Source organism: Natrix helvetica (assembly GCF_964273705.1).
Source record: "Natrix helvetica genome assembly, chromosome: 2".
Lineage (NCBI taxonomy): Eukaryota > Metazoa > Chordata > Lepidosauria > Squamata > Natricidae > Natrix > Natrix helvetica.
Window position 1 is genome coordinate 223,063,322 of NC_138552.1, and position 27,932 is coordinate 223,091,253.

A 27,932-nucleotide genomic window follows, 5' to 3' on the forward strand; every position below is an offset into this window, starting at 1 on the left:
GCACCCAGATTTTCTGGATCCCGGAGCTTGCTAAAAGGATTGTAGATTTAATGGGTAGAAGGGTGCTTATTTATGAGATTCATCTATTGTACTGCCTCGATCAAAGCAGACTCTAGGTGGCATACTGATACTAAAGACTGAAAGCTCACAAAATGACAGTACTGATAAAATAAGGATCAGGTTAATTTATCCATTCATAGGTCCACGACATCTTTCCCACTACTTGCTAAATGGATGTTTCTTTGGTGAATTAACCCTACCGCCAATGTTTACACATGATAAACCATAAACTAAGCTAGATTCCAGCCATACCGACCTATTAACATGACAACTGCATTTAATTTACTGTTCTAACCGAACGCGTATACCGTAACGGAAAAAACAACTCCAGCAGCAACAAGCGCCCCATAACTTCAAAGGCAGACTCCAGCCTCCGCGCAAAGAAAACGCTTGTACTACAACGCCCAGGATGCAGAGCGGTGAGCACCAAGGCAGGCTTCGGGCCGCGCGGCATGTTGGGCGTTGTGGTCTACATGGGTTCCTGAACATTCCCTTGTTCTCGCGAGGAGGGCGGGGTCGAGGTGGGGCTTGGGAAGCGCGCGCGGGTTGAAAGTTTGGCGCGCTGGGTTGGTTTTGCGGCGAATGGCCCAAAGGGTCTGTTGCCGGGTGACGGTTCGGCGCTGACCCGGTTCCAGCAGTTGCGCTCCTGCGTCAGGTACTGGGGGTGGGGGTGGGGGTGGACACATTTTTCATTCACGGGCTTTGGGAATTCAGGAGCTGGACGAGATAGAGTCCCTTCATTAAAAGGAAAGTGAGATCGTCTCCCGGGATATTTCCGACCCAAACTACTATAAAAGTTATGCGTAGAGCACACACTGCCTGTGTTTTAGTAAAATAGACACGCTGCGGCTTTGTCTCGTTCGCCAATTGAATGCAAAGTGATTAAAGCGCGGGTTGTCCTTTGAATTCAATGGCGCGAGTAAGGATGCTGATGGAGAAAAACAAGAAAAGAAAACTTCGCAATCTTTATCTAGTGATCTAAGGTCTATTGAATCCATTGTTTTCAGTGCCACTTGGCGTGCGTGGCTTGCTGCTTCAGCATCTGCTTAAAACTTTTACTTGCAGAGGATATCTGCTTCAAAGGAAAGAATTTTCTCTACTTTAATACATTTTTTCCTCCCCGTCACCTTCCTATGAAAGGGTTGGTCATTTGTATTGTTTGAGAGATTTCGTTGAAGCTTGCATAGGATTCTTCTAGGTCTAGGTGTGTGTGGGTTAAGAATGGGAAGCGGGGAGAAACAACAACTTGGACCTGAGAAAGGAATTCAGCAGCTTTCCAAATACAGTGAATTGCTGTCCCTTCTTCTTAGATGTTGTGTTACTGCTAATTTTCCCCCCATACTGTCAAAGGATTTGATGGATTTTGGAGAGCAGGAAAAGAGAGAACTAGAGATGAAAATATGTCTTGCACCTGTGGCAATCTATTCCTAAAAGTTGATCCTAATGTCATAACATCTTCATGTATCAAAATCAAGTTTTGTTGGTGCATGCTACAACATACCAGTTAGTAATATTTTATATATTATTTCATTGATTAACCATTTCTCAGATTAATAAAATTAATACATCTTGGTGAGGGTGTAATAGAGTCTCTTTTGCCCTAGAGGTCTATTGCCACTTTGGAAATCTTATTGATGTGTGTTGTAAAGTTTCCTGGCCCAGCTCAGGAGCAATTATGAATCTGTTGGCTTTGTGTTTCTTTACTTTGCTTTCAGAATTCAACTGATACGATACAATGGGAATCCAAGGGTTGCTCCAGTTTATCAAAGAAGCAGCTGAACCAACTCATGTAAAGAAGTACAAAGGACAAGTAGTTGCTGTAGACACTTATTGCTGGCTGCACAAAGGAGCCTATGCATGTGCAGAGAAACTAGCAAAAGGAGAAGCCACAGACCAGTATGTGCAAAACTATTTGACTGATAAGAGTGGATAGGGGTGTCTGTAACGGATGTGGTAGGGGTGTCTGTAACCATTTTTAGCCTTCATGCTTTAACAGGCTTCTAGGCCAACTGAAAGGCTGCAGAAAGCTTCTTTTTGGTGACATCACAGGAGAAATAGGACCCATTTTCAAAGATTTAGGGGTGTTTAAAGCTGGATATTTCTGCATTTTAGCATTTCACATGAAAATTCATGTTTCCAACCTTTGGTGATTTTGCTACCGAATTTCAGTGATATGTTTTTAACTGTTCTCATCAGCTTTAAAGGGTAGAAATTAATCTTTTTTGCACCCCTTTAAGTTTTCATGCTTATTGATGTGTTCTCATGCCAAAAATTGTGGTAGCAAAAAAAAAAAAAAATCCCTGTCATTTTGTCACCAAATTTTGGCTGCAAACTTAGAGTGCTTGGATTAGAAATGACAGATGCATACGGGTTGAAGGTGCACAGTCATATAACCCCTTTAAGCATTTGAATGGATTTGATGGCCTCTTCTGGAGTTGATAGGCTGTGAATTTTAATCCTAAATTTGAAATAGAGTTCACTGTACAGGAAAGATGGTCTCATTCTGAAAGCTTCATAAATGCTGTACACCAATGCATTCCATCAGTAAGAAAGATGGGGAAAACATATTAAGTATGTTGTTCAATGCATGAACTCAGAAAAATAACAGAACTTAATTTCTTTTTCATGTTAATTGCTTGTGAAAACTTTAAACAAATGATTTCTTAAATCCCATTTAAAAATAGTAATAGTAAATAGTTATGAATAGTCGGTGCAAAGGGTTACAGCCCAAATTAAAAAATACTTGGAAAAGAAGATAATCTTTTTAAATCCATACACTTTTCTTAATATACAAGATGAAATATTTTTCTCTTGTAGGATGTGTTTACTAAAGTTAATTAAGTCAGATGACATTCTTCATTTACTTCTGTAAGCTAAGTATTTGTCTAGGCACAAAATATAGATTTAGCTACATTTATATAAACTGCAACCACGGCTGATCATGTTGCTACCCTAATCTAATGGCAATTTTGTTGTTGCAAGCGGAAGTTGGCCTTGTTATGCAAACCATACGTTATGTTTCAAGATGTCATGACAAATGTATGAGGCTGGTGTTTCTTTTCACAGATACGTAGCTTATTGCATGAAACTTGTTGATATGCTTTTATCATTTGGAGTTAAACCAATTCTGGTATTTGATGGATGCACTCTGCCTTCAAAAAAAGAAGTTGAAAAAACAAGAAGAGAGTAAGTTATATTTGTGTATACTGAGAAGCTGGGGATGTTCCTTTTTTTAATCTTTCCAACTCAGTGGAATATTGGAAAGAAATTGGGATTCTGTTTTGTAGCAGAATAATACTTCAAAAACAAAATCGGACCAAATTCGGTAAGAAGGGGCAAATCTGTAAAAGATAGATTGAGATCAAAATGGACTGGATCTGACTGGGCATGAGAGAGAGAGAGAGATCCCCAAGTAGAGACCATTCTCTACGAGTTGGGAAACATGTATGTATCTCTCTACTATTATTAAGTAATAGCAATGAACAAGAGCTGTGGTGGCTTAATGACACTGAAGATGGTCTCTTCTCCAATAGTTCAAATCTTAGCACTTCATGTCAGGGTGAGCTCCCATCACTCATCTCAATTTGTGTTCACGTAACAGTTTGAAAGCCCTTTCTATGTGAGTAGATAAATAGGTATCACATTGGTAGGGAGACAAATGCTCCATTCAGGCAGTCAAATTCCTGCCCACTCTAACCTTCCTGATTATGGCGTTTATTTGGTGACTCCGGAAGGGGCTGTGGATGATGCTGCAAGAAAAGTGCTCATCTTTCTTTCTGGTACAAAGCCCTTCTGTGGCGCACCTTGTCCTACAACACAGCTGCTAAATTGGCAGCTTTACTTTTACTTTACTTTTATTTAATTTATAAACCGCACCCTCTCCCCGAAGGGACTCGGGGCGGTGTACAGTCATATAGTCAATAGCTGAACTATTCCTCTGCAATAGCATTATGGTCTTCTGAATAATGTAACAATGCCATATGCTAATAACAATAATAGTAATGAACATATTATTACTGGACTTTATATTATTGATTATTGTTGTCTTTTATATCTGATTCTTAAGCTTTTATATGGTAAATCTCCAAAATGTAAGGATAGTTTTGGGGAGAATAGCACAATATTCTATTTATTTGTTACAAATGTGAGACTCTCAGACAATGTATTTGTTATGTTATTTTGAAGAAAACGACAAACAAATCTCCTAAAAGGGAAACAGCTGCTCCGTGAAGGGAAATTATCAGAAGCAAGAGAATGTTTTGCTCGCAGCATTAATGTTACACATGCAATGGCTTGTGAAGTGATTAAAGTAAGTGTTTATATTAGCAGGTTCCCTACTAGGAATTTCACTTTCCATTTCTTGATTATGACTTTTGCCTTTGCTATCAATCTTAAGCTTGCATAACTTAGTTTAGAGGAAAACAACGAATTGTGCTTATTTTTTTGTAACCTTTAGTGGCGTATTTATAATAAAAGATATAATTTGAGACAAAAGCATTTTTCCACAATTACTAAATTTAAAAGCTGGGGGAAATATCTATCTCCAACCCCCTCTCCACCCCATTTTTTTCTATCTAGGATACATATAAACCTAATACTGATCTGATTGCAAGATTTGTGAGGACTGTGTACATTGCTACATAAAAGTTTATGGAACATTAGTACTCTGGTACGACTGGGTTCTTTTAGAACTGGAAGTTTAGGTTTACAAGGATGGCAGTTGATAACAGCCTTTGCACAGTTTCTTCATTTCTCCTTTACCTCTCTTTCTCCCCTCCCCTAGTGTGGGTTAGGCTGGCAACATGTTCCCCAGCAAGGAAGTGTGTGTCCCCAAGTTTATATGGCCCAAGTTTGTGGGAAGAAAACATTTCTGTAACTAAATAGTAAAAGCTGGTTCAAGAACTAGAAAAATCCAGGTAGTCCTTGACTTACAATTCGAAGTTACAACGGCACTGAAAAAAGTGACTTATGACCATTTTTCACATTTACAACCAATGCAGCCTCCCCGCAGTCAGGTGATCAAAATTCAGGTGCTTGGCAACTAATATTTATGACGGTTGCAGTGTCCCAAGATCACCTGATCCACATTTGCAGTCTTCTGACAAGCAAAGTCAATGGGGAAGCCAAATTCACTTAACAACTGTGTCACTAACTTAACAACTACAACGATTCTCTTAATGATTGTGGCATGGTGATAAAATGGGGCAAAACTCACTTAACACATGTTTCACTTAGCAATAGAAATGTTGGGCTCAGTTGTGGTTGTAAGTTGAGGACTACCTGTATAGAGAGTGTAATTCATGAATTCAAGTGGGGCAAAAGCAGCTGGATTTCATTAGATTAGATTAGATTAGATTAGATTAGATTAGATTAGATTAGAGAAAGTTCCACTTTAAGCATGTGATTTATCCAAGGAGATACACCTTGAATATTGTGACTAGAGTCCCGGAGAGCTAGTTTTTTTGTCCTAAACTCAAAGAGTAGCTTTCCAGGATCCCAGTCGCAATATTCAAGTTGTATCTAGTAGGTGAACTGTTCATTTATTATAAAATAGTTTTATATGTTAATGTGTGGTATTATGATGGGCATTTTGAACGATGCATTATTTTTGTTTGTTTGCTTGCTTGCTTGCAGGCTGCCCGAGCCCAAGGAATAGATTGTCTTGTTGCGCCTTATGAAGCTGATGCTCAGTTAGCTTATCTGAACAAAGCTGGCCTGGTCCAGGCTATAATTACGGAGGATTCTGATCTCCTCGCTTTTGGATGCAAAAAGGTAGGAAGTCTACATGAGAAATCACTCCCTGATCCTGTTTGGTCCAGTGCAGGGTCTTCAATTGCTCATCTGCCTTTGCATTCCCTTCCCTTGCTAGCCTTCAGTATAGCAAAATATAGGTATATCTTCAATTAGTTAAGGCAGACTTGAACAACCAGCCTAAAAAGAGCAAGCAATATGGTTTAGAAATTGGCAGTGTGCAATTTATACAAACAAGCACGGGTGCTTAGGTTTCACATTTTTTCCATTTGAGGGAGAATTTGCTTTCATATACTTAGATCCAAAACTTGATATTTCTAAAGAGAAATCAAAACGTTGTGCGCATGTGTGGGCATATGAACACGTGTGCTTGTAAATATACATGTGTGTGCCCTTGAAATATTTAATTTTGATGTCATCCTTACAAGAAGGTAGGTGACTATTATGTTGAAAAAGCATAATTTATTAAGCTAATTGCTATGTAATTAAATCCTCATTAGGCTTAAAATTAAAATAACATTGTACAATGGGACTCTAATTTTTTATTTATTCCAACCGTAAAATCCTCCAAAGTCTTGCATCAATTCACTTAATGTTTCCTTACATCAAAAATATGCCAATAGCTTTTCTAGTGTGCAGTGCCAACAGTACAAACTGTGACCCATCAAGTCACATGAAATGTGTATTTTTGTTCTTAGCCCTCCTTCTGCCAACTGCGGCATGAGGCATCCACAGTATTGTATACTATGTATGGTATATGCAAAGTTTTCAAAACGCTACAAAAGTGTTGTATAAGCATGGTTGATATTTGTCAATATCCCTTGGCAGGCATTTGACAAAATGGTTTTCAAGAAACATGTATACTACATCTGAAGTGAGTGAAGTGAATGAGATTAGGTTTTCGGCTGTAGCAAAAAGAGAAAGAAAATATTACTGTTTGTGGCTGCACTCATACCCTTAATTTAAATAAATGTTGAGTATATTGATTGTGTGTGTGTGTGTGTGTGTGTGTGTGTGTGTTCCAGCACAACTCTGGAACGCCTCAAGCAATTTCAACCAAACTTGGTACATAGATGATTTACTCTCTGGAAAAAAAATACTGTGGGGGTAAGACAACCCTAACACCCCCTCGGGGTGTGTGTTCTGTTAAGATACAGCCTGTTGTGCCTTTAAATGGCTTCTATTGTACTGCCGTAAAATGGCTTCTACTGTACAGCGCAGTGGAATTGCCATGGTGAAGGCCTTACAGTACTCCCTCTGGTAAGGGGGAAAATCCAAAATCAGAATTTACATTTGGTCCGGACATTTTCCCTTATAAATAAATACCTGGGCAACACCAGGTTATCAGCTAGTACTAGATAAAATTAGTAATGTTCAATAGCATCAAAATGGTGAACGGTTTTTTTTTTAGGGCAATCGAAGCCCCTTCCCTTTTTGCATGCACATTGAAATGAGGCAGAAGTTTGAACACCTGATCCTACCTACCATTTTGATGCTGTTGATGCACCTGGTGGATGTTCCTGGAATATATTTATTCATTCATGATTTTATTTGCATTTCAAGGTATTTCTTAAAATTGACAAATTTGGAAATGGCTTAGAAATTGATCAAGCTCGCCTCGGAATGTGCAAACAGCTTGGGGATGTCTTTACAGAAGAGAAATTCCGCTACATGTGTATTCTTTCTGGTTGTGACTACCTTCCATCCATTCATGGTATTGGCTTAGGCAAGTCTTGCAAACTGTTAAAGATAGCCAATAACCCCGATATTATCAAGGTACTGTGTTCTTTGCATCTTGATTTATCTTGTATTTTCAAAAATCCTTATCGATAATGAGGAAAATCTGCTCCAGAACTTCAAAAATGGTGCTTTCTTCTGATGAGGGTTAAGGGAGAAACAGCCCCTTGAAGCTGTTTTATGAAACAATATGGTTCCCGGGATTCAAATGGTGAAGCTTCAACAGGAAAAGCATTCACCCAAGAAAAACTTTTGATTTGAGTTTAATGTCATGAATTCTCTCTCCAGTACAGTGATGGCGCACGTTTTTCTGCTCGGGTGCCAAAAGGGCGCACGCGCAATAACGCATGTGTACATGCCCACACCCATAATGCAATGCTGTCCCACCCCTGCGCATGCGTGCTACAGTTTGTTTGGAAACAAACTTTTGGTTGGCCTATTGGGCCATTTTTTGCCATCTACAGCTCAAGAGGCTTTCCTAAAGCCTGGGGAGAGCGAAAACAGCCTCTCTCCTGCCCTCCAGAAGGCTGAAAAATCATCTGGCCAGCATGCACATGCGCGCTGGAGCTTACATAGGGCAATGCCTCGCATACCCTCAGATATGGGTCCACGTGTCACAGGTTTGCCATCACAGTTCTTGTAGTTCTTCCCGTTTTAGAATCATATTTTAAATTCCATCTCATGCTAACATTTTCCAAACCTAATTTTCTCACTTGGCTCTTGATAGTAAAAGTAACTCTACTATTCTTGGTTCTGAGTAGGTAATGCATTAGCAGGGAAGCAATCAAGGTAAAAAGTGAAAGTGGTTAGAATTGGGGGAGAGAGACCAATTGGTGGTAGCCCACTTCAAGTGCCACCAAATCTCTGCCTAAGAGCTTTCTACACATGCTTTTAATTACTGCCACATCTGCTTTGTCTTCAGCAGACCATCCTTGACTTCATGTATTCTAGCTGTTACCAACACCAAGTTATTCAGAGAGGGTCTATGCTGGTTAATTTGCCATCTTAATTTGCCGTACGTTCTCGGGCAGGAGTGGGCAACCTGTGGCTCCTATTGATCTAATAGCTGTCTCCTGTATCTCTTATAATTAGCCGTGTAGCTGTGCCTGCTAGAAACTGTAGTTCAGCATCATCTGCAATGCAGCTGATTGCCTATCAGCATTCTATGGCATAAAAGCATCTTAGATAACAGGTGCAATTCTGCTGCCTTTTAGGGAATTCTTTTAGGACGTTGTAACTTAATAAACAAATAGATCAAATAAAAAAGGCCTAATTTTTTCCCCCTTTCTTATCAGGGTCCCTAAAATAAGAGAAGCAGCTCCTTAAACTGAGGAGGCTGCCCTTTCTCCATAACCCTGGATGCTATGATTCTACAGGAGAATCTGTAGCTACAATTGATCAATATATTTGTCACAAAGGGATACAAAGGGACAAGGATGCTTGGATGATAAGTAGGTTGTACTTGTTGGCATTTCCTTAAGCAGCTGAATCATTTCATAGTATGTCATGCAACACAATTCCAGGAAAAGACGTGGCAGATAGACACTACATGCACATTCTCACAAGCTCTAAAGCTCCTTTCGCCCCTGCAACTCAGAAGTGTTGCACAATCAGCAGCTAAGAATTGTCCTCTGAGGAGTTCAAGGTCTCTCGTGACGGATGTCCCTGTTGCTGTGCATGCAATCTAACATACGAAGTCATTAAGTTGGGATGGGTGGATTTTATATTTATCGGGTGTTCAGGCCTTTGACTTAAAAGATTTCAGAATTTGCCTCACAACAATATGTGATGATCTGTAAGAGAGGCACGTGGTTGTGTGTGTTGGGTAATAATTAGTGAAGGTCTTTGGCTTTCACAGCAAATTCAAGGGTAGTCAATACAGTGTCATCTACTTGTTTTTTGTCACAGGATAGTAGACATTAAAATAATGACATGTGAAGTGTTTGGCTTGGATCTGGAACTAACTTTCCTTCTTCCCCACTTTACCCTCCTTTTTCATCTCTTCCTTTTTCTTTCTCTGTTTTATTTGGTTTGAGCAGGGCAGCATAAATATATCTCTAATGGTTTTTTTAAAAAGTATTTTAATATAATGTAACAATCATAATGTATTGGGATGTTGCTATCGCTGACAATCAGATAATTTCATTATAGTCAAGAAAGTTAATGTCAAATTTGCTATTGCTTGATACACACACACACACACACACACACACACACAGGTGAAACTCGAAACAATATCATGCAAAAGTTCATTTATTTCAGTAATGCAACTTAAAAGGTGAAACTCATATATGAGAGACTCATTACATGCAAAGCAAGATAGTTCAAGCTGTGATTTGTCATAATTGTGATGATTATGGCTTACAGCTCATGAAAACCCCAAATCCACAATCTCAGAAAATTAGAATATTGTGAAAAGGTGCAATATTCTAGGCTCAAAGTGTCCCACTCTAATCAGCTAATTAAGCCATAACACCTGCAAAGGGTTCCTGAGCCTTTAAATGGTCTCTCAGTCTGGTTCAGTAGGAATCACAATCATGGGAAAGACTGCTGACCTGACAGTTGTGCAGAAAACCATCATTGACACCCTCCATAAGGAGGGAAAGCCTCAAAAGGTAATTGCAAAAGAAGTTGAATGTTCCCAAAATGCTGTATCAAAGCACATTAATAGAAAGTTATGTGGAAGGGAAAAGTGTGGAAGAAAAAGGTGCACAAGCAGCAGGGATGACCGCAGCCTGGAGAGGATTGTCAGGAAAAGGCCATTCAAAAGTGTTGGGGACTTTCACAAGGAGTGGACTGAGGCTTGAGTCAGTGCATCAAGAGCCACCACACACAGACGGATCCTGGACATGGGCTTCAAATGTCGTATTCCTCTTGTCAAGCTGCTCTGAACAACAAACAACGTCAGAGGCGTCTTACCTGGGCTAAAGGAAAACAGACCTAGTCTGTTGCTCAGTGGTCCAAAGTCCTCTTTTCTGATGAGAGCAACTTTTCATCTCATTTGGAAACCAAGGACCCAGATAATGGAGGAGGAATGGAGAGGCACACACTGCAAAATGCTTGAAGTGCAGTGTGAAGTTTCCACAGTCTCTTGATTTGGGGAGGCATGTCATCTGCTGGTGTTGGTCCACTGTGCTTCATTAAGTCCAGGGTCAACGCAGCCGTCTACCAGGAGATTTTGGAGCACTTCATGCTTCCTTCCACAGACGAGCTTTATGGGGATGCTGACTTCATTTTCCAGCAGGACATGACACCTGCCCACACTGCCAAAAGCACCAAAACCTGGTTCAATGACCGTGGGATTACTGTGCTTGATTGGCCAGCAAACTCGCCTGACCTGAGCCCCTTATAGAATCTATGGGGCATTGCCAAGAGAAAGATGAGAGACATGAGACCAAACAATGCAGAAGAGCTGAAGGCCACTATTGTAGCATCCTGGTCTTCCATAACACCTCAGCAGTGCCACAGGCTGATAGCTTCCATGCCACGCCGCATTGAGGCAGTAATTGCTGCAAAAGGGGCCAAACCATGCCACGCCGCATTGAGGCAGTAATTGCTGCAAAAGGGGCCAAACCAAGTACTGAGCACATATGCATGCTTATACTTTTCAGAGGTCTGATATTGTTCTATGTACAATCCTTGTTTTATTGATTGCATGTAATATTCTAATTTTCTGAGAATGTGGATTTGGGGTTTTCATGATCTGTAGGCCATAATCATCAAAATTATGACAAATCACGACTTGAACTACCTTGCTTTGCATGTAATGAGTCTATCTCACATATTAGTTTCACCTTTTAAGTTGCATTACTGAAATAAATGAACTTTTGCATGATATTCTAATTTTTCGAGTTTCACCTGTACATGTAGATATAGATACGCACACACAGAGGGCCTGTTAAAGATTCTGAATCAAATTAAATAATCCCTCCTTTCATTTATGTTTGTGTGTCTCCTTAAAAACCCTCTTTAGTGATACCTGTAGAAATAAAATTATATTACACATTGGCTCAAAACCCAGTTGTGCATCTTTTAGTTATCCCTATAGAAAAAAAAGAGGAATGGTTCTGTGTTTAGGATACTATCTACTTTAGAAAATAACTTTCTCATAACCCAGATGTTCTAGATTTTCTTCATGCAAAGTCCAAAGCACTGATATGTAGATTCATAAAGGTACTGGCTTGGATATTAACTTTCTTTCTGAACATCTGTTTCTAAGATCATTAGGGAATGATACGATAGGAGGACAGATGATTATGGAAATTGTCCCCCTGATGTGACTAAAGAGATTATTTATAAACTAAGCACTTGTGTTTGCTATTACTCATGAACACTATTTGTTTGTTTTCCTGACAGATCATTGGAAAAATGGGACAGTATTTAAAAATGAATATTTCAGTATCTGAAGAATACATACAAGGATTTATTCGGGCTAATAATACTTTTCTCTATCAGTTGGTTTTTGACCCAGTCAGAAGGAAACTTGTTCCTTTGAATGCTTATGAAGATGATGTTGAGCCAGAAACTCTAGTTTACGCTGGAAAGTATCCTTTATCAAATAAAAATGTAATATGCTTAGAGGGTTTAAAAATGTCACCATCAAGTTGTTTCTATGTCTTAAGGTAAAATCCTTAAGCACTTTTTGCAAAAAAAAAAAAAAAGGAATTGTTTTTAGATCAATTGCTATTTAGTTTATGTTGATCCCCTTCAGAATAGTATTAAGCTTGAATAAATAGTATTTTTTTTCAAATAATATAAGCCATTGGAGGAGGCCTGCCTTTTCATGATCTCATTGAAACCTCCTGAAAAATGCAATTGGCATTAGGCTATATGCAGTCTTAATCCCTCAGCTAGCTATTAAATTATTTAAGTTTATATCTACTTAAAACAAAGGGTAAAGTTTGTTTTTCATATGTTGTAAAACTGCATGAACATTGCTATGAGTTATGAACTCCATAAAATGAAACTATATAAAAAAAGGAAAGTTCTAATTAAAAGTGGTTTTTTCTGAGATCGATTCATTTAGATACTTGGATGATAGGACTGCTTTTCAAATTGCACTTGGAAATAAAGATATTTTCACAATGGAGCAAATTGATGACTACGATCCTGATGTATCATCGGTAATATTTTGTATCTAAAAAATATTTTAATGGTCGAGAACAATGTTCTCCTTGTGTTTCTGCTTGACTTTGAACTCAGACTTAGATAAATCTGAAGAATATAGTTATATGTTTTATGCCAAGATTTGATACATTATACTAAAAATCCTGTATCAAAACTACAATTTTAGATGATATATTCGTTAACAACCACTTGGAGGCACTACAAACTATTTTTGTCATTGTTGAGTCTCTTAGGGGCATAAGTATCCTCTGTGCTAAATATTCTGTATTCAACCCTTTAATGTGATTTGAATTGACAAGACTTTCTTGTTAACTATACTTTAGATTTGACTTTATAAGTATCTTGGGTTGGCTGTCAATAACTTGTAGGAAAGAAAGTTTTATAGATGATATGCTGATAAGTCTTTCCTTTTTTTTTTTTTTGGAATAGTCTCATATTGGAGAATTTTCTGATTTTATTGGTTTGGGCCTCATGCGATTTTTCAGAAATCATACAAGATTAGCATAGTGTCATAGAGAATTGGAGAAGGAAAATTGTTCCTACTTTCAAAAACAGGAGGAAAAGGACTCACCATTTCAGTCAATTTATATTGATACAAGCAAAACTCCAGGAGAGATTATTAAGCAGTCAGTTTAGAAAATTGTTTTGAAAAAAATAGTGACTTTATTAGGAATAATTATGCCAAGCCAACCTGATTTCCTTTTTTTGATAGTATCCAGTTTAGTTCGCCGCAGGAATGAGGCAGACATAGTATAACTTGACTTCCATGAGATGTGACAAAATTGAGGGTGATCTGTTCTACGTTTGGATGGTTACAGAGTTAGTTAATTCTACCCAACAAGCATATATTGATGGCTTCAGTTTAAACTGGAAGAAAGTATTGACAAAAATCGTACAAGTGTAGGTACTGTGTTGTTCGGCATCTTTATTCATGACTTAGGTCATGGGTGTCAAACTCACAGCGTCTCGTTGCCATCACGCAACTTTTTTCCCATTCATGGAGCTGGGGTTGGCGTGGTCTGCGTGTGACTAGGGAGCACCAGTTTGACACACCAGATTTAGGTAAAGTACATAAAGGTATCAGATTTGCAACCATCTAAAGAAAGGAATAGCAAATCATTTTAGAAAACAGTAACAAGATTCAGGGATGAAATATACTGTATTATTATGTGTTTCAATATTTATCTCCACTCCTCACAGATGAGCATTTTGCTTTCACTAAATAATTCTTTATCAGCATTGGCTTTAAAAAAAGGCATAACAGTCTCTTCTAAGAATAAATATGTGTAGAGGGTATAGTTAAATTGACATCACACATGTTAATGTTCTGTTTACTATGATTAAAAAAACCCACACAGCAGCATCACACGTATTATTGAACAGTCCATTCTATAATACATGCGGCTCAGAATTCACATCACTCTTGCTTGCTGATCACTCCAGCTATTCTATGGGAAGGGTTCTTTTTAATTAGAAATGTTCAGAAATCCTCCCAAAAGTTGCAAATTTAGTTCAGTCTTGATAAATACAGAGAAACAGTATACATACAAGAATTATTCTTATTTCCCATGTTATAAAGCTATATATTGTTAATATGTAGTGTTACTATATGTTTTGTTGTTCAAATTCTAATATAAAATTTTGGTTAATGTCAGAAATAAAGTTAAGTACCAAAATTCAGGAGAATCCTGACAAATTGGAACAGTGGACAAAAACACAGCAAGATAAATTTCACCAGGACAAATGCAAACTCCTGAGATCATATTTGGCAACAGTTCAGGCAGTACAAAAGAAAAAGTTCTGGATGTCTTTGGAGTCCCTACGGGGAGAGGGGGCGGTCTATAAATTAAATAAACTATAAACTATAAACTATAAACTAGAGCATAATCTGGAGAAAAGTTGACAGCTGTACAGCATACAGCTATTTTCAAGTGTCTGAATGGCTATTTATAGTTTATAGTTTATAGTTTATTTAATTTATAGACCGCCCCCTCTCCCCGTAGGGACTCGGGGCGGTGTACAGACCATTCATAATCAAAACAACAGAAAATAACATAAGACATAGAGCAGAAACAACACACACACACTGTCTATATAAAATCCCAAAACCAATTTAAATACTTAAAAAACAATTTAAAACCCGTTTAAAACCCCAATATAAAATTTAAAAAGCCATCCAGGAAGGTTTGTAATAGATGTTAAATACAGTTACGATTATAATTATAATTAGGCCAGACCAGCTACTCGAAACAGGTGGGTCTTGAGTTTCTTGCGGAAGGAGCGGAGATCAGAAGTGGTTCTAATATCGGGGGGGAGGTCATTCCAGAGGGTTGGGCCCATCACAGAGAAGGCCCTATTCCTAGGCACCGCCCGCCCACATTGTTTAGCGGATGGTACCCGGAGGAGGCCCTCTCTGTGAGAGCGAATTGGTCGCAGGGATGTATGGGGTAGAATGCGATCCCGCAAATAACTAGGTCCCGAGCCATGGAGCGCTTTGAAGATGACGATCAACACCTTGAAACGCACCCGAAAGGCCACAGGTAGCCAATGCAGCTCGCGCAGGAAAGGTGTTACATGGGAGTACCTAGTACTCCCCATAATAACCCGCGCGGCTGCATTCTGGACCAGCTGGAGCCTTCGGGTGCATCTCAAGGGGAGCCCCATGTAGAGAGTGTTACAGTAATCAAGGCGAGAAGTCACTAGGGCATGGGTGACTGTGCAAAGGGCGTCCCGCTCCAGTAAGGGACGCAATTGGCGCATCAGGCAAACCTGGTGGAACGCCCCCCTAGCCACAGCCGTCACATGATCATCTAGCGACAGCCGGGAATCTAGGAGGACGCCCAAATTGCGTACCCTATCCACTGGGGGCAGTTGTTCCCCCCCAATGGCCAGAGATGGAACACATTGGCTAAAGGGGGGCGCCGGTAGCCACAGCCACTCCGTCTTGGAAGGGTTGAGTTTGAGTCTGTTGTCGCCCATCCAGACCCGCACGGCTTCCAGACACCGGGACATCACCTCGACAGCTTCGTTGGGGTGGTTCGGGGTAGAAATGTACAACTGAGTGTCATCTGCATACAGATGGCACTCAACCCCAAATCCTCGAATGATCTCGCCCAGCGGTTTCATGTATGTGTTGAACAGGAGAGGGGAGAGGACCGACCCCTGTGGCACTCCACACGTGAGCGGCCTCAGGGTCGATCTCTGCTCTCCCGCCAACACACATTGCGTCCGACCGGAGAGGAAGGAGGAGAACCACCGCAGAACGGTGCCCCTCACCCCCATCCCCTCCAGACGACGCAATAGGATACCATGGTCGATGGTATCGAAAGCCGCTGAGAGGTCTAACAGGACTAAGATGGAGGAACAGCCCCCATCTTTCGCCCTCCAGAGATCATCCACCAACGCGACCAAAGCCGTCTCTGTGCTGTGACCCGGTCGGAAAACGGACTGGCGTGGGTCTAGATAAGTAATTTCCTCCAGGTGTCGAGGGAACTGCTGCACCACCACACTCTCAACAACCTTCGCTAAGAAGGGAAGGTTGGAGACAGGACGATAATTGGCTAACTCAACTGGGTCTAGGGAAGGCCTCTTAAGTAGGGGCCTCACCACCGCCTCTTTCAAGGCGGTTGGCAGGAACCCCTCCTCCAGCGAGGCGTTCACCAGACCCAGGAGCCAGTCACGTGTAACCTCCCAGGTTGCCAGTACAAGCCAGGAGGGGCACGGGTCCAATAAACATGTGGTGGCCCGCAGTCGCCCGCGTAGCCTGTCCATATCCTCGGCGGCAACAGAGTCAAACTCCTCCCAGATAGGTACCTCAAGACTCGCCTCCGGTGTCTCCTCACGATCACTGAAGGGGACCCATTCGCTCCGGATCTGAGCGATTTTGTCCTGCAGATATTCCCCAAATTCCTCTGCCCTCCCCTGTAAAGGGGCTTCCCGCGACCTCTGTGAAAGGAGGGAGCGGGTCACCCGGAACAGGGCGGCAGGGCGGTTTTCTGCAGACGCAATAAGGGTGGCATAATATCGACGTTTAGCCACCCTTAGTGCCACAAGGTAGGTCCGTAAATGGGCTCTTACCTGTGTTCGGTCAGATTCGGCACGAGAGGATCTCCATCTGCTCTCTAGGCGTCTCTTGTGGCGCTTCATCACCCTCAGCTCCTTGGAAAACCAAGGGGCCAGGGTGGTTCGCTGCCACCGGAGAGGCCGCAAGGGCGCTACCCGGTCCAAGGCCCCGGTCGCCGCACTGTTCCATGCAGCCACCAGGTCCTCCGTCCGGGAGCGGGTCAGGGCAACAGGAGGTGGCCCAAGCTCCGTCTGGAACCTATCTGGTTCCATCAGTCGCCTGGGGCGGAACCATCTAAGATCCTCTGGTTCCGCCTCCCCGCGATGGGGGGTGGCGTCAGGGAAGTCCAGCCGGAGAAGCGAGTGATCTGACCATGACAGGGGAGTGATCACCTGATCCCCTATTCCCAGATCGCTCTTCCATCGACCAGAGATAAAAACAAGGTCCAGCATGTGTCCTCCCTCGTGTGTGGGGCCCTGAATTATTTGGGTCAGGTCCAAGGCTGTCATGGAAGCCAGGAACTCCTGAGCAACCTCGGATGATTCACCCGTCGATGGCAAGTTGAAGTCCCCCATGACTAATAGTCTAGGGGTCTCAACTGCCACCTCCGCAATCACCTCGAGGAGCTCTGGCAGGGCCGCTGAAGCATAGCGAGGAGCCAAGTATGCAATCAGCAGGCCCAACTGACTCCCTGGGCCCCATCTCACACCTAGAGTCTCACATCCGGATATCTGAGGTACGATGAATTCTCTCGGTGCCAGGATTTCCCGTATAATGACCGCTACCCTACCACCCCTACCCCGGGCACGAGGCTGATGGAATACACGGTATCCTGGTGGGCACATTTCCATGAGGGGCACACCCCCCTCGTGGCCCAACCAGGTTTCCGTGATCCCTGCAAGGTCCGGCTCCCCCTCAGAAACCAGGTCATGGATGAGGGGGGCCTTATTAACAACGGACCTTGCGTTACATAACATCAGTCTCATGCCTCGGCTCTGTAAACCCTGACCACCTAGGATGCGAGGGTTGGTACAAACGACCGGGTGTAACCAATGCCCCCGGTCTCCCAACCGACTGCAGGATCTTCTTCTGTCCTCGCATCCACCCCTTCCTGCGACCGTTGGAATATAGGAACCCTCTAAAGGAACGTTATACTGACTCCCCTCCCCCGCTCCGCTCCCTTCCTCCTCAGCCCCACCTGTTAGCCTGGCTCTACTCCTATTCCTGGTCTGGCTAGACCCACCCCCCACCCTGGATCCCTTTAAAACATTTAAAAAACATTTACACAAAAAACCCCGGAGCCTCCTCTTCTTCCACCTCTCTGGATTAATACATCCGTCATCAAGGTGGGCCCTTGAAAGGGCAGAGGGCCATATTTGCGAGAGGGGGGACTCCCGCAATAAAATCAGGTCTACCCTAGAGTAAAAGTAAACCATGGTTCAGCAGGGCCTCAGATCGAATTGAGGGTGCTACAGATATTAAAATTACTTTACAAAGATGTTAGAATAGGTGCTGCATACAGCACTGAGTCCAGGAGAAAGGGAAATGCAGAGGGATATAGGGAGCCAGGGCCTGGATACTGATGATAAAAGGCCATAAGTCCTGGGTGGGGATAATGGGTGTAGCAGACCAGTCCATCAGTCTGTAAATGGTCTATAGATGGTCAAAGGATGGTCAAAAGATGGTCAAAGGATGGGTGGGCAGTAGAAAAACAGTAGGGAGACAATAAAAGCAGATGGTCGATAGATGGTAAACCAGGGATAGTAACAGGGCTAATGGTCAATGATGAAGATAAAGGGCTGCTACCTTCGCTCCTCCCCTCTCCTTTGCTCCAGCAGCAGCCATTGCCTCTCCCTGTGTATCCCAATATGTCCACATCAGTATGTCTATGTCCATATTTACATAGAAGACACCTGTATGTTCAGAGTTAAACCAGTTTTGGCCAGTACATCATCTGGAAAAACTAAAGCCATTGCATAAGTAAAGTCATTATCACATAGGCAGCTGTATTTCAAGAGTTTCCCAATCAGAAATGTGTTAAGGCATATATGAGTTGAAAAAATTATAACAGCCAATCTTTTCAGTAGGCTTGATCACTGTACTAGGTTCCCTTTGTTCAATGTCCAATGGCAAGGTACCAAAACATGATTGAGAAAACTCTAAACTAGTAATAAAATTAACTTCTGTGTAATTTAGAGAAAAAGAGTGATATAACTTTATGGGGTTTTTTTCTGTTATTTTGGTATAGCCTGTACTACCAAGAAGCCGCAGCTGGGATGTCATTTATACTCATGAGAAATCATCCTATTTAAAGAGCATTTGGAGCAGGGACTATAAACCCTGTGTTACTGAAAAAATTGTCACAAATTCAACACCTTTGCTAGAGAAATCCACTACCCGAGGAGTTGAGCAGCTAATCAAACTTCCTAGCAAAATGCTAGTGGCAAAAAGACCCAGGCATGGTATGATTGCTACATTTTTAAGTGTGTGTGTGTGTGTGTGTGTATGTATGTATGTATGTATGTATGTATGTATGTATATGTATATAGTATACATTCATATATATATGAAACAAAGTCTTAGTCTAATTTTACCTTTAGCATGTAAATCTTGAATGTTCAATACAATGGTTAGGAAATATAAGCATTTACCCATAGCATCTTTATTAATTCCTTATATTTCTTTTCTATATATCACCCAAAGGAATTACTAATAGAACACTTAGCAAACATAATTTGTTTATTTCTTTTAACTTTTCCATTTTTCTTTTTCTGTTTTGGGGTAAACTAATATACAGCGATAGTATTTGTCTATTCTATTAATATCAAGTTATTAAAAATGCTGATGTAGATCTAGTATAATTGAACTTAATTCATCTTTTATATATTTAGAAGAAGCATCAGAAGAAGAACTGTTAAGCCAGTATTTTTCTGACTCAAAAAAAACCAAAACAGAAAAATGTGATGAGAAGCAGCAACTTTTTAGTGAAACATCTGCAGTCTGTACTTCCCAGGACTCATGCAAAAATAAGGACAATTCTTGTGTTCAGCCCAGGCTTAGAAATAAATTTGCCACTATTTTTCAGAAAGAGAATGAAAACTATGGTGCAGTGGTTGTTCCAGGAACCAGAAGCAGGTATGTGTCTTTAAATTGCATTCCTGCAATTTTAGTATTTTTTTTAAAGCAAGGTAATTTTTTTTAAAAAAAAAAAACCTAAACACTATCAGTAGAATCAGATAATATAATCAGGACTACACAATATATTATAAAATATAATTAATATCACAGCTACTTTATTCAATATGAAACTCTCCAGGTGAGACTGCTGGCTGATAATTCTGGGAATTACAGTGTCTACATCACTATATCTCTACCTTGACAACTTTAAGGTGTGTGGACTTCACCTCTAAAACTAAAAATAGATATTAACTAGCATGTTTTGATATATTACATAAGTAAAACTATTGAGAATGGTAAGAAAGCATAGGTCTAGAGTCATGATGGCAAACCTATGGCACATGTGCCATTTGTTAGGGCACGCAAAGGGTTGCCCTGTTAGCTGGCCAGTGCGCATGCATGCGCTGGCCAGCTAAATTTGGCCTTCTTTTGAGGCCATTTTTTGCCCTCCGGTGGCTTCCTTGAAGCCTCTGGAGTGCCAAAAAATGGCCCTACGGGCAAACCAGAAATTCAGGAATGTACTTCCGGTTTGCTCATAAGGCCGGTTTTAGCCCTTCGGAGCATTCAAGTCATTTCACATTTGCTCGTAGGGTCGTTTTTTGCCCTCCGGAGCCTTCAGGGAAGCCTCCTGAAGGCTCCAGAGGGCTAAAACTGGCCCTACGAGCAGACTGGAAGTTCCTTCCTGAACTTACGGTTTGCCCATGGGGCCGTTTTTTCACGCTCTGGAGGCTTCAGAGCTATAAAGCCTCTGGAGCCTGGGGAAGGTGAAAAAAGCACACCAAAAATGGTGGGAGCGCTGGTCGTGCACACATGTGCTCTGGGGTCGTGCACATAGCATTATGGGTGTGGCACGCCCGTGCACAACCCTCTGCGCTCCCCCCGCTTTTGGCATGCAAGCCCAAAAAGGTTCACCATCACTGGTCTAGAGATTGTTACAATTCGCTTCTAATTATTTCAGCATATGTCCATAATTTTAACATGCATTTATAATTTCTTTTCAGTAAAACTAACATTTTAACATGATTAGATTAATGCACTCATCTTTTTATATTATCTCATTTCCTCCTATACTCACTCAATGTATGTTAGGTTTTTCTGCAACGTTGGAGATCTGCCTGAGACTATATCGAAGAACAAAAGTGACCTGCCTCTACAGGACAATGAGGCTGATAGTCCAACTAAGGAAATAAAGAAATTAACAGAAGACCACAGTCCCTGTTCATCAGAGACTGGAGAAATAGAAAGAAACGTCTCAACCACACCTGGGGTAGGACAGTCCAGCTGTTTCACTTGGTCTAGAAACTTTGCAGAGAAATCTTCGACTCCTAGCCTATCACAAAGCATAGCACTGCTAAAGCAGTATCAAAGACCCAGTAAAGACCCAGGGAAGGACTATAGTGTGCCTGGCTCACAAATAACCTCACCAGCAAATAAAGAGTCTGATGAAGAGTCATCACCTTTAAAAGAACAGTGGTGTTTATCAAAACAGAATTTTGACAAGTCGTTGCAAAGCAAGGTGGATACTTCAGAAAAGTCTCCAGTGACCAAGAAAAATGCTGCTCCCGCCAAAGTAAGATTATTCTATGTTTTAGTTAAGCAGTTTATTAAATTGTCATGGCATTCTCAAGGGATTGTCCAAATCTGTTCTTATTTGTTGCAATTGTTACATATCTGGCTCTCCATTTATAAAATAACCTCTGTTTATGAAACCTCAAAGTCTGCCTGCCTGCCTGATAGTCTGTGTACTGCTGTAAACTAATACATTTTAATTTGATTAACTGTTAAGAGTGTCGGAATGTGTCAAGCAACGAGATATCTTAATTTTTCTAATAGACATTCCGATATATATCATCATGGGTTTTAATAGGGCTGATCATGAAAGCTGGTACAGGATTATAACTGTTGTGTCACTTTACTAGTTATTGGAAATTAATTCTAATCTCACTTTTAAGGAGCACAGTGGATTTAAAAAATCATAACTCTTTTACTGTACTTCATTTAGGCATAGCTTCAGCCATTTTACTTTTAAAAATGACACAAGAGTTCACATTTAAAGTAAAATAATGCCTATCTTTTTTTTAATGGCAGGAAACTGACAGCAGTCCAGAACCAGGTGAAAATCTGAATTCTCAGATCCTTCCATTTTCAGAATGTAGAGATAATAAAAGCACAGTTTCCAAAAATATGGTATATCTTTTTCCTCTTTTTCATTTTAAGTTCTTGTTTTCTATCTAAATACTAAAGTATGACTTGAAGACAGGACCTGTTTTAATATGTATGAATTATAACATATTCTAGATATTATTTATGATCAGCACCCTTCTATGATAGAACTAAAATATTAATCCTCCCCTGTTACCTCAGAGCTATTCCTAGTACTTTGAAAGTACAGGCAGTCCTTGATTTAGAGCAGGGGTGTCCAAACTTGGGAACTTTAAGACTTGTGGACTTCAACTCCCAGAATTCCCCAGCCAGCATGGGGAAGTCCACAAGTCTTAAAGTTCCCAAGTTTGGACACCCCTGATTTAGAGCAATTCAATTAGTGACTGAAGTTACAACGGCACTGAAAAATGTGACGACAGTTTTTCACACTTAACGTCCCTTGCAGCATCCCCATGGTCATCCGATCAACGTTCAGATGCTTGGCCACGGACTCATATTTATGACCGTTGTGGTGTCCCCAGGGTCATGTGATCCCGTTTTGCAACCACCTGACAAGTAAAAACCAATGGGGAAGCCAGACTGACTTAACAACCTTGTTACAAACTTAACCACTTCAGTGACTCGCTTAACAACATGGCAAGAAAGATTGTACAATGGGACAAAACTCGCTTAACCAATTTGTCGCTTAGCAACTTATGTGGTCAAAAGTTGAGGACTCCCTGTATACATAGGGTTGTCTTATTACTCACGTTAGGGCGGCAGTAGCTTCTTGCAAGTGATGTAGGCCTCTTTTCAAATAGCTAAAACTGCAACTGAGCTATTTGATGTGAGCTTCAGACTTTGGGCTCTCTCTTCTTCCACCTTCATTTTAAACGGAAGTAGTTTGGCCTCATATGCAAATTCTGTGAGCTTGTTTCAACCAAAGTAAGCCTTAAATGAAGCCTGAAAATCTTTGGTTTGATCCTCACATCTATGATAAAATGATTAAGTTGCCTGAGGCACCCCAGCTCAGGCTGCCAAATGCAGTACAATGAATAAGGCTTATTTATTGAAGCATGTATGGAGTGCTTTAAATCATGCAAATCTTCTGATTTCAGATCATGTTATTTATTTCACCCCATGCACAAAAAGGAAAGAGAGAATATGGAATGCTCTCCTCAAGCGCACCACAGTGATCTATGTCATGGTTTCAGTCAAACTTGTGCAGCATTTTTTAAAGTGAGAAATTATTGTATATGCTAGAACCATCTAAAACACTGTATTTGATTGCATTTTAAAATCAGATTTATTTAACAGAAGTACAAGTTATATATATATTTATAATGTTCCACTCTGATCATAAGATTTTGGATTAGGTTGAACACACTGGTTTCAATAATTGATCAAACATGGTAACATTGGCATTTTTTTTCTGTTTCTTTAATTTAGCTTCCTTAGTGGGAGAATATTGTTAATTTTCCTTCTGGAAATGATATGATTAGTCATTTGATCCCTGTTGAGTAAAAATTCTGATACTGTATTTATCAGGAGAGAATGAACACTGAGCAATGAATCCTCATATATAGATGCACTGAAAAGTTTGTACATGGCTGATATATATTATTTTAGCTTTTCTTTTGGTGATTTTTTTGTTTTTTAAAATTATCTGCTGTAAGCCATTTTTAATAAGCTTTGCCTACAGAACCCTCAAACTATCATTAGTTGATTAAATACTTCTTTATATTCTTCAGAATTATACTGACATCTTGTGGTTAGTTACTTCTTTTTTCCCCATTCTTGAGGTATACGTATATTAACCATTGTTTGCGTAATTGTATTTGTATTTTAACAACAACATGGTTTGGATTATTTTCAGTGTGTTTTAATACTGGTTAATATTGCAAAAAAAAAATAGCATGGCATTTCTCTCTCTCTCTCTCTCACACACACACACACACACACACACGCACGCACTCCTTAGATTTTAATATAAGTGAAATATTCTGGGGTGAATTTGCATAAAAATTAGATTAAATGGAATTGTTTCTGGTTATTATATTGTAAGAAGCCCGACTATTTTCTCAGCATGTTATATGAATCATGCGCTCCCACTAACCCAATTTGTTTCGATGTAGCATCAAATGAAAATCCAGTCGTGCATTGCTAATTTGGGTTTAGAGTTAAGTGTGCTCTACAAATATAGTCTTTAAGTGTTTGAAATGATATGCATGTTCAACTATAAAAATGTTTTTAGTAGCTGTCAAGTAGCTTCAAGTCCTTGATGCTCTCTGAGCTAGGCTGTTTCCTTGCAGTGGTTTCATTGCCAAACTAGGTAATGTGCCTGGACTGATGATGTTACCTAGTTTGGTAATGAAATGTCTGCAAGGAAACCACCTAGCTCAGAGAACACCAACGATCCCACAGTTCATCCCTGAAGTTACAAATATTTTCTTCTATCAGTGTCTACTCTTTACAGGGACAATTTATAAGACTTCACTGAAACAAAATAATTTTTTTACACTCTCTCTCTCCTTCCCCCCCCTCCCCTCCCCCTCTTCAGATTCCTGCATTATGTAGAACAAGTTCTCTAAAATCTCCTATGGTGGAAAAACGTACATTATTGATGCCCGCCAAAGTTAGTGGCTTAAGCAAGAAAATAACAAGTATAAAGAAAAAACATCACGATACTGAAAACAAGTCAGGACAGCAGGTGAAAATTAATGATCTCTGGAAGAGCTTCCAGTTCAAAAGGTGAATCTCTTTGAATCTAAATGTTTATTTGTTTTATTTTAATCTTCTGTGGAGAAAGGGAAGTATTGATGAAACAATACATGGTCCTAAAACATAGCATTAGCTTAATGACTTTTCAACAGAACAGTGGATTTACAATCCTTAAAGTAACCATTTGAATCCCCAGAGAATTAAGTTTGTCTGCTGATGGAGGCTGCCAAGAGTGGCTCACTTTTGATGCGGGGGTGGGTGGGTACATAAATATTTAAAAGAATTCATTTTGCCTCTAATTTTAGGAATATTTGTTGAATTCCATCCTCTTTAAATGATTAGGAATAAAATATATCCCAAGGAAAGTTTTACCTCCTGTGGTTGCATCTGTCAGGCTTGGAAGCCATCTTTGTATGATGCCTCAAGCCTGCCACATATTCAAACGTTCCTTCTCGGAGTGTCAAGGCCGTCTTGCCCCTGCGCCTAGACAGATGTGGATGGGTGGAACTGCCAGCATTGCAGTGGGAGATTGGACCATGTGATGGACTTGTGGTGTGGTGGCAAGATCTTGAACTTTCAACTGGGTGGGGAAAACCTGGAAGCTTCAGATTCAGGCTTTCCCAGATGTGCCAACATGGCTCTTCTAATAAATTGGAACTTTGAGGAATCTCTAGCCTTGGACTCTTACTGGATTGGCGATGCTCTTTGGAATCCTGACATTAGCTTTATTAACTGCAGAATTCTTCCATTGGCTTACTATTTGCATTTATCTACAGATAATGGATTTAACTCTGATTTCTTTATATATTTCTTTACTCATAACAAAATATACATGTTCTAAGGGTTATTTTTAAGGTCAGAGCAAAACCAAACTATCAGTTATCTTCTTACCGATTCCTCTTCTATGTCTGCTAAAGTATTAATTTTTATCTCAGAGGCAGTTTCCAGAAACAAGTTTTCATTCTTTTTAGCTTCATTATTTTCCCATAAAGCAGTTTCTCCTTGGCTTTGCTGGTACCTCCTGCTGCTGGGGAATAAAAAGCTTGTAGCTTCTTCAGACAAAAGCAGTGTATCCTCTTCCCATCTTGGGTAACTGACTTTGGCAGGATTTATTTTCCAAAAGTAGTGGGGAGGTAATGGAGAGAGAGAGAAAAATCCATCCATCCAGTTGTATTTATTGGTATGCAGTAAAAATGTATCCCCGAGGAGACTGACAATAAATTCAATTCACTTTAAAATTTGTTAATACTCATCTATACCACTATTAACCATACTTTTTTTTTTTTTGCTTATAGGGAATCGGAAATATTACCTTCCTGTAGAAAATCAAAACCATTGTCTCCAATTAAAGATAATAACCACCTCCCTCCAGACACATGTGATGAAACTTTTGATAAGTGCAATGGAAAATATTTTAGTGAAGTGGTACTGCAGACCTGAGCAATTCTGTAATCCTTGTTCAATTTCTGTATGAATTTAGATTACTTCGGGACACAAAAAAAGCAAAGTAACACTTGTACAGTATATACATATATATATATATATATATATATATATATATATATATATATATATATATATATATATATATATATATATATATATATATATATATATATATATATATATATATATATATATATATATATATATATATATATATATATATATATATATAGACTTCAGCTAACATTATCAACTTCTGAACTTTTGAAAGAAGCAAAATGAAACAATATTATGCTTTTTGCTGCATTGAATAAAATCTTTTGATACAAACAGATTGCTTGACTATATCATGTGTATGAATGCAAGAAAACTTTTGGAAAAAAGTTCAGCAAATTGAACAATGAATAATTTAGATTACAAAAGATCACATTGTTAAATCTCTGCAACAAAGTGGGTCCAGATAATTCAATAAAGGAAGTAAAATCTGAAAAGTTAGGAAAACAGGTGTTATATTTAAATATTTAAATTATATTTTATAATTAAAATTTTATTACGCTGAATTTCATACAACCATAATCAAGTGGGGATGATAGTGGATTACAAAGAAGTCCTTGAATGATGGCAGTTCTTTAAAATATCTAAATATGTCCGTTCTTTAAAATATCTAAATATATGCATGTGTAAAATTGAAGGAAGTGCTTCCCTCTTGTATCTCCGCCAAAACTCATTATTTTCCTAGCAGTACTCATCACCCAGATTTGTTATTAGGACAATGAATGTTTCACGTAAAAGGCACTTAAAATGCAATTACAGAAAGTGTCCAAGTTGTCAGAGAGGGAATTGGTGGTCAAAATTAATTCGATTGTATTGGTTTGAATACACTGAGGGTTTAAAACACAGAACTTGGATTTCACTTCTGGTCCAAACTACTTGGGCATTAGACAAAGCCTGCAACACAATACGACCCGTAGGCTGTGTGTGATCTGCCAAGCAGCCATCTGAGGTCCATTTTGAAAAATAATCCACTGCCACCAAATGCCACCATCAGGAAAGATTCATTGCCACCTGTGTTTTCCCAGTCACTTTCATCTTGAGAGACAAGCATCTCAACACCTCCAGGCTTCACAGATACTGCAGCTCCAATATTGCCCTGCACTTCTTAGTACCAAAGAGCTGACTGGCATGCCACGTATTTCTTGTGGTCCACAATTGTATTTCCGTTATCAATCTTGACCTTATAATAAATAATATGCTGTAATGTAAGTAATTTGTTGTCAAGTTTGTTGTTCATGAGATCACTTTAATTTGTGGTATCTGATTTAGTGTTTAATGGATTTTTTGAGATGTGTGGGCCATTGGAGTTGGGTGGCCAATGCATTTAAATAAATAGAAATAAAGTTTCTACAAAAGTTGTACAGGCATATACTGGACTCTTGCTTTCATTCTCCCTATGTGAACAGCAAACAGTAAAGATGATAGCTAGAGTGTTGCATGTTTGTTGAGTGCAGTTTGGGGCATTTTCAACCAGATTGGCTGGGTCTATTCTGCAGACAAGGCAATCACCTTGTGGCAGCCTTCTCACGCCCTCTGGACTCACTTTTGCTGGACAACAGATCTATTGAAGGCAGCCTGCCTCATCTGGATTTCCTAAGGGACTGCTGCTCTAGGTGCTATTGAGGGCACATTTCTGATATTTGGATTGAAGTAA

The 27,932-nt window shown here is 40.0% G+C and overlaps 1 protein-coding gene across 1 annotated transcript; it reads left to right on the plus strand.

The window, feature by feature from the left end:
* The first annotated feature begins 577 nt into the window (after positions 1–577).
* EXO1 (exonuclease 1) lies at positions 578–26,298 on the plus strand. Its single transcript, XM_081945599.1, has 14 exons — positions 578–715; positions 1,776–1,956; positions 3,127–3,246; positions 4,246–4,369; positions 5,695–5,832; positions 7,375–7,587; positions 11,905–12,092; positions 12,575–12,671; positions 18,987–19,200; positions 19,630–19,873; positions 21,005–21,485; positions 22,004–22,102; positions 24,618–24,808; positions 26,074–26,298. The coding sequence occupies exons 2-14, from the start codon at positions 1,796–1,798 to the stop codon at positions 26,216–26,218; spliced, it is 2,415 nt and encodes an 804-aa protein (XP_081801725.1). The 5' UTR covers positions 578–715; positions 1,776–1,795; the 3' UTR covers positions 26,219–26,298.
* Positions 26,299–27,932: the final 1,634 nt, after the last annotated feature.

Coding starts and splice junctions, on each gene's coding strand:
- EXO1 (XM_081945599.1), top strand. CDS start 1,796: ATGGGAATCCAAGGGTTGCTCCAGTTTATCAAAGAAGCAGCTGAACCA. Junction 12,093..12,574: donor ACTCTAGTTTACGCTGGAAA/GTATCCTTTATC, acceptor CGATTCATTTAG/ATACTTGGATGATAGGACTG. Junction 12,672..18,986: donor ACGATCCTGATGTATCATCG/GTAATATTTTGT, acceptor ATTTTGGTATAG/CCTGTACTACCAAGAAGCCG.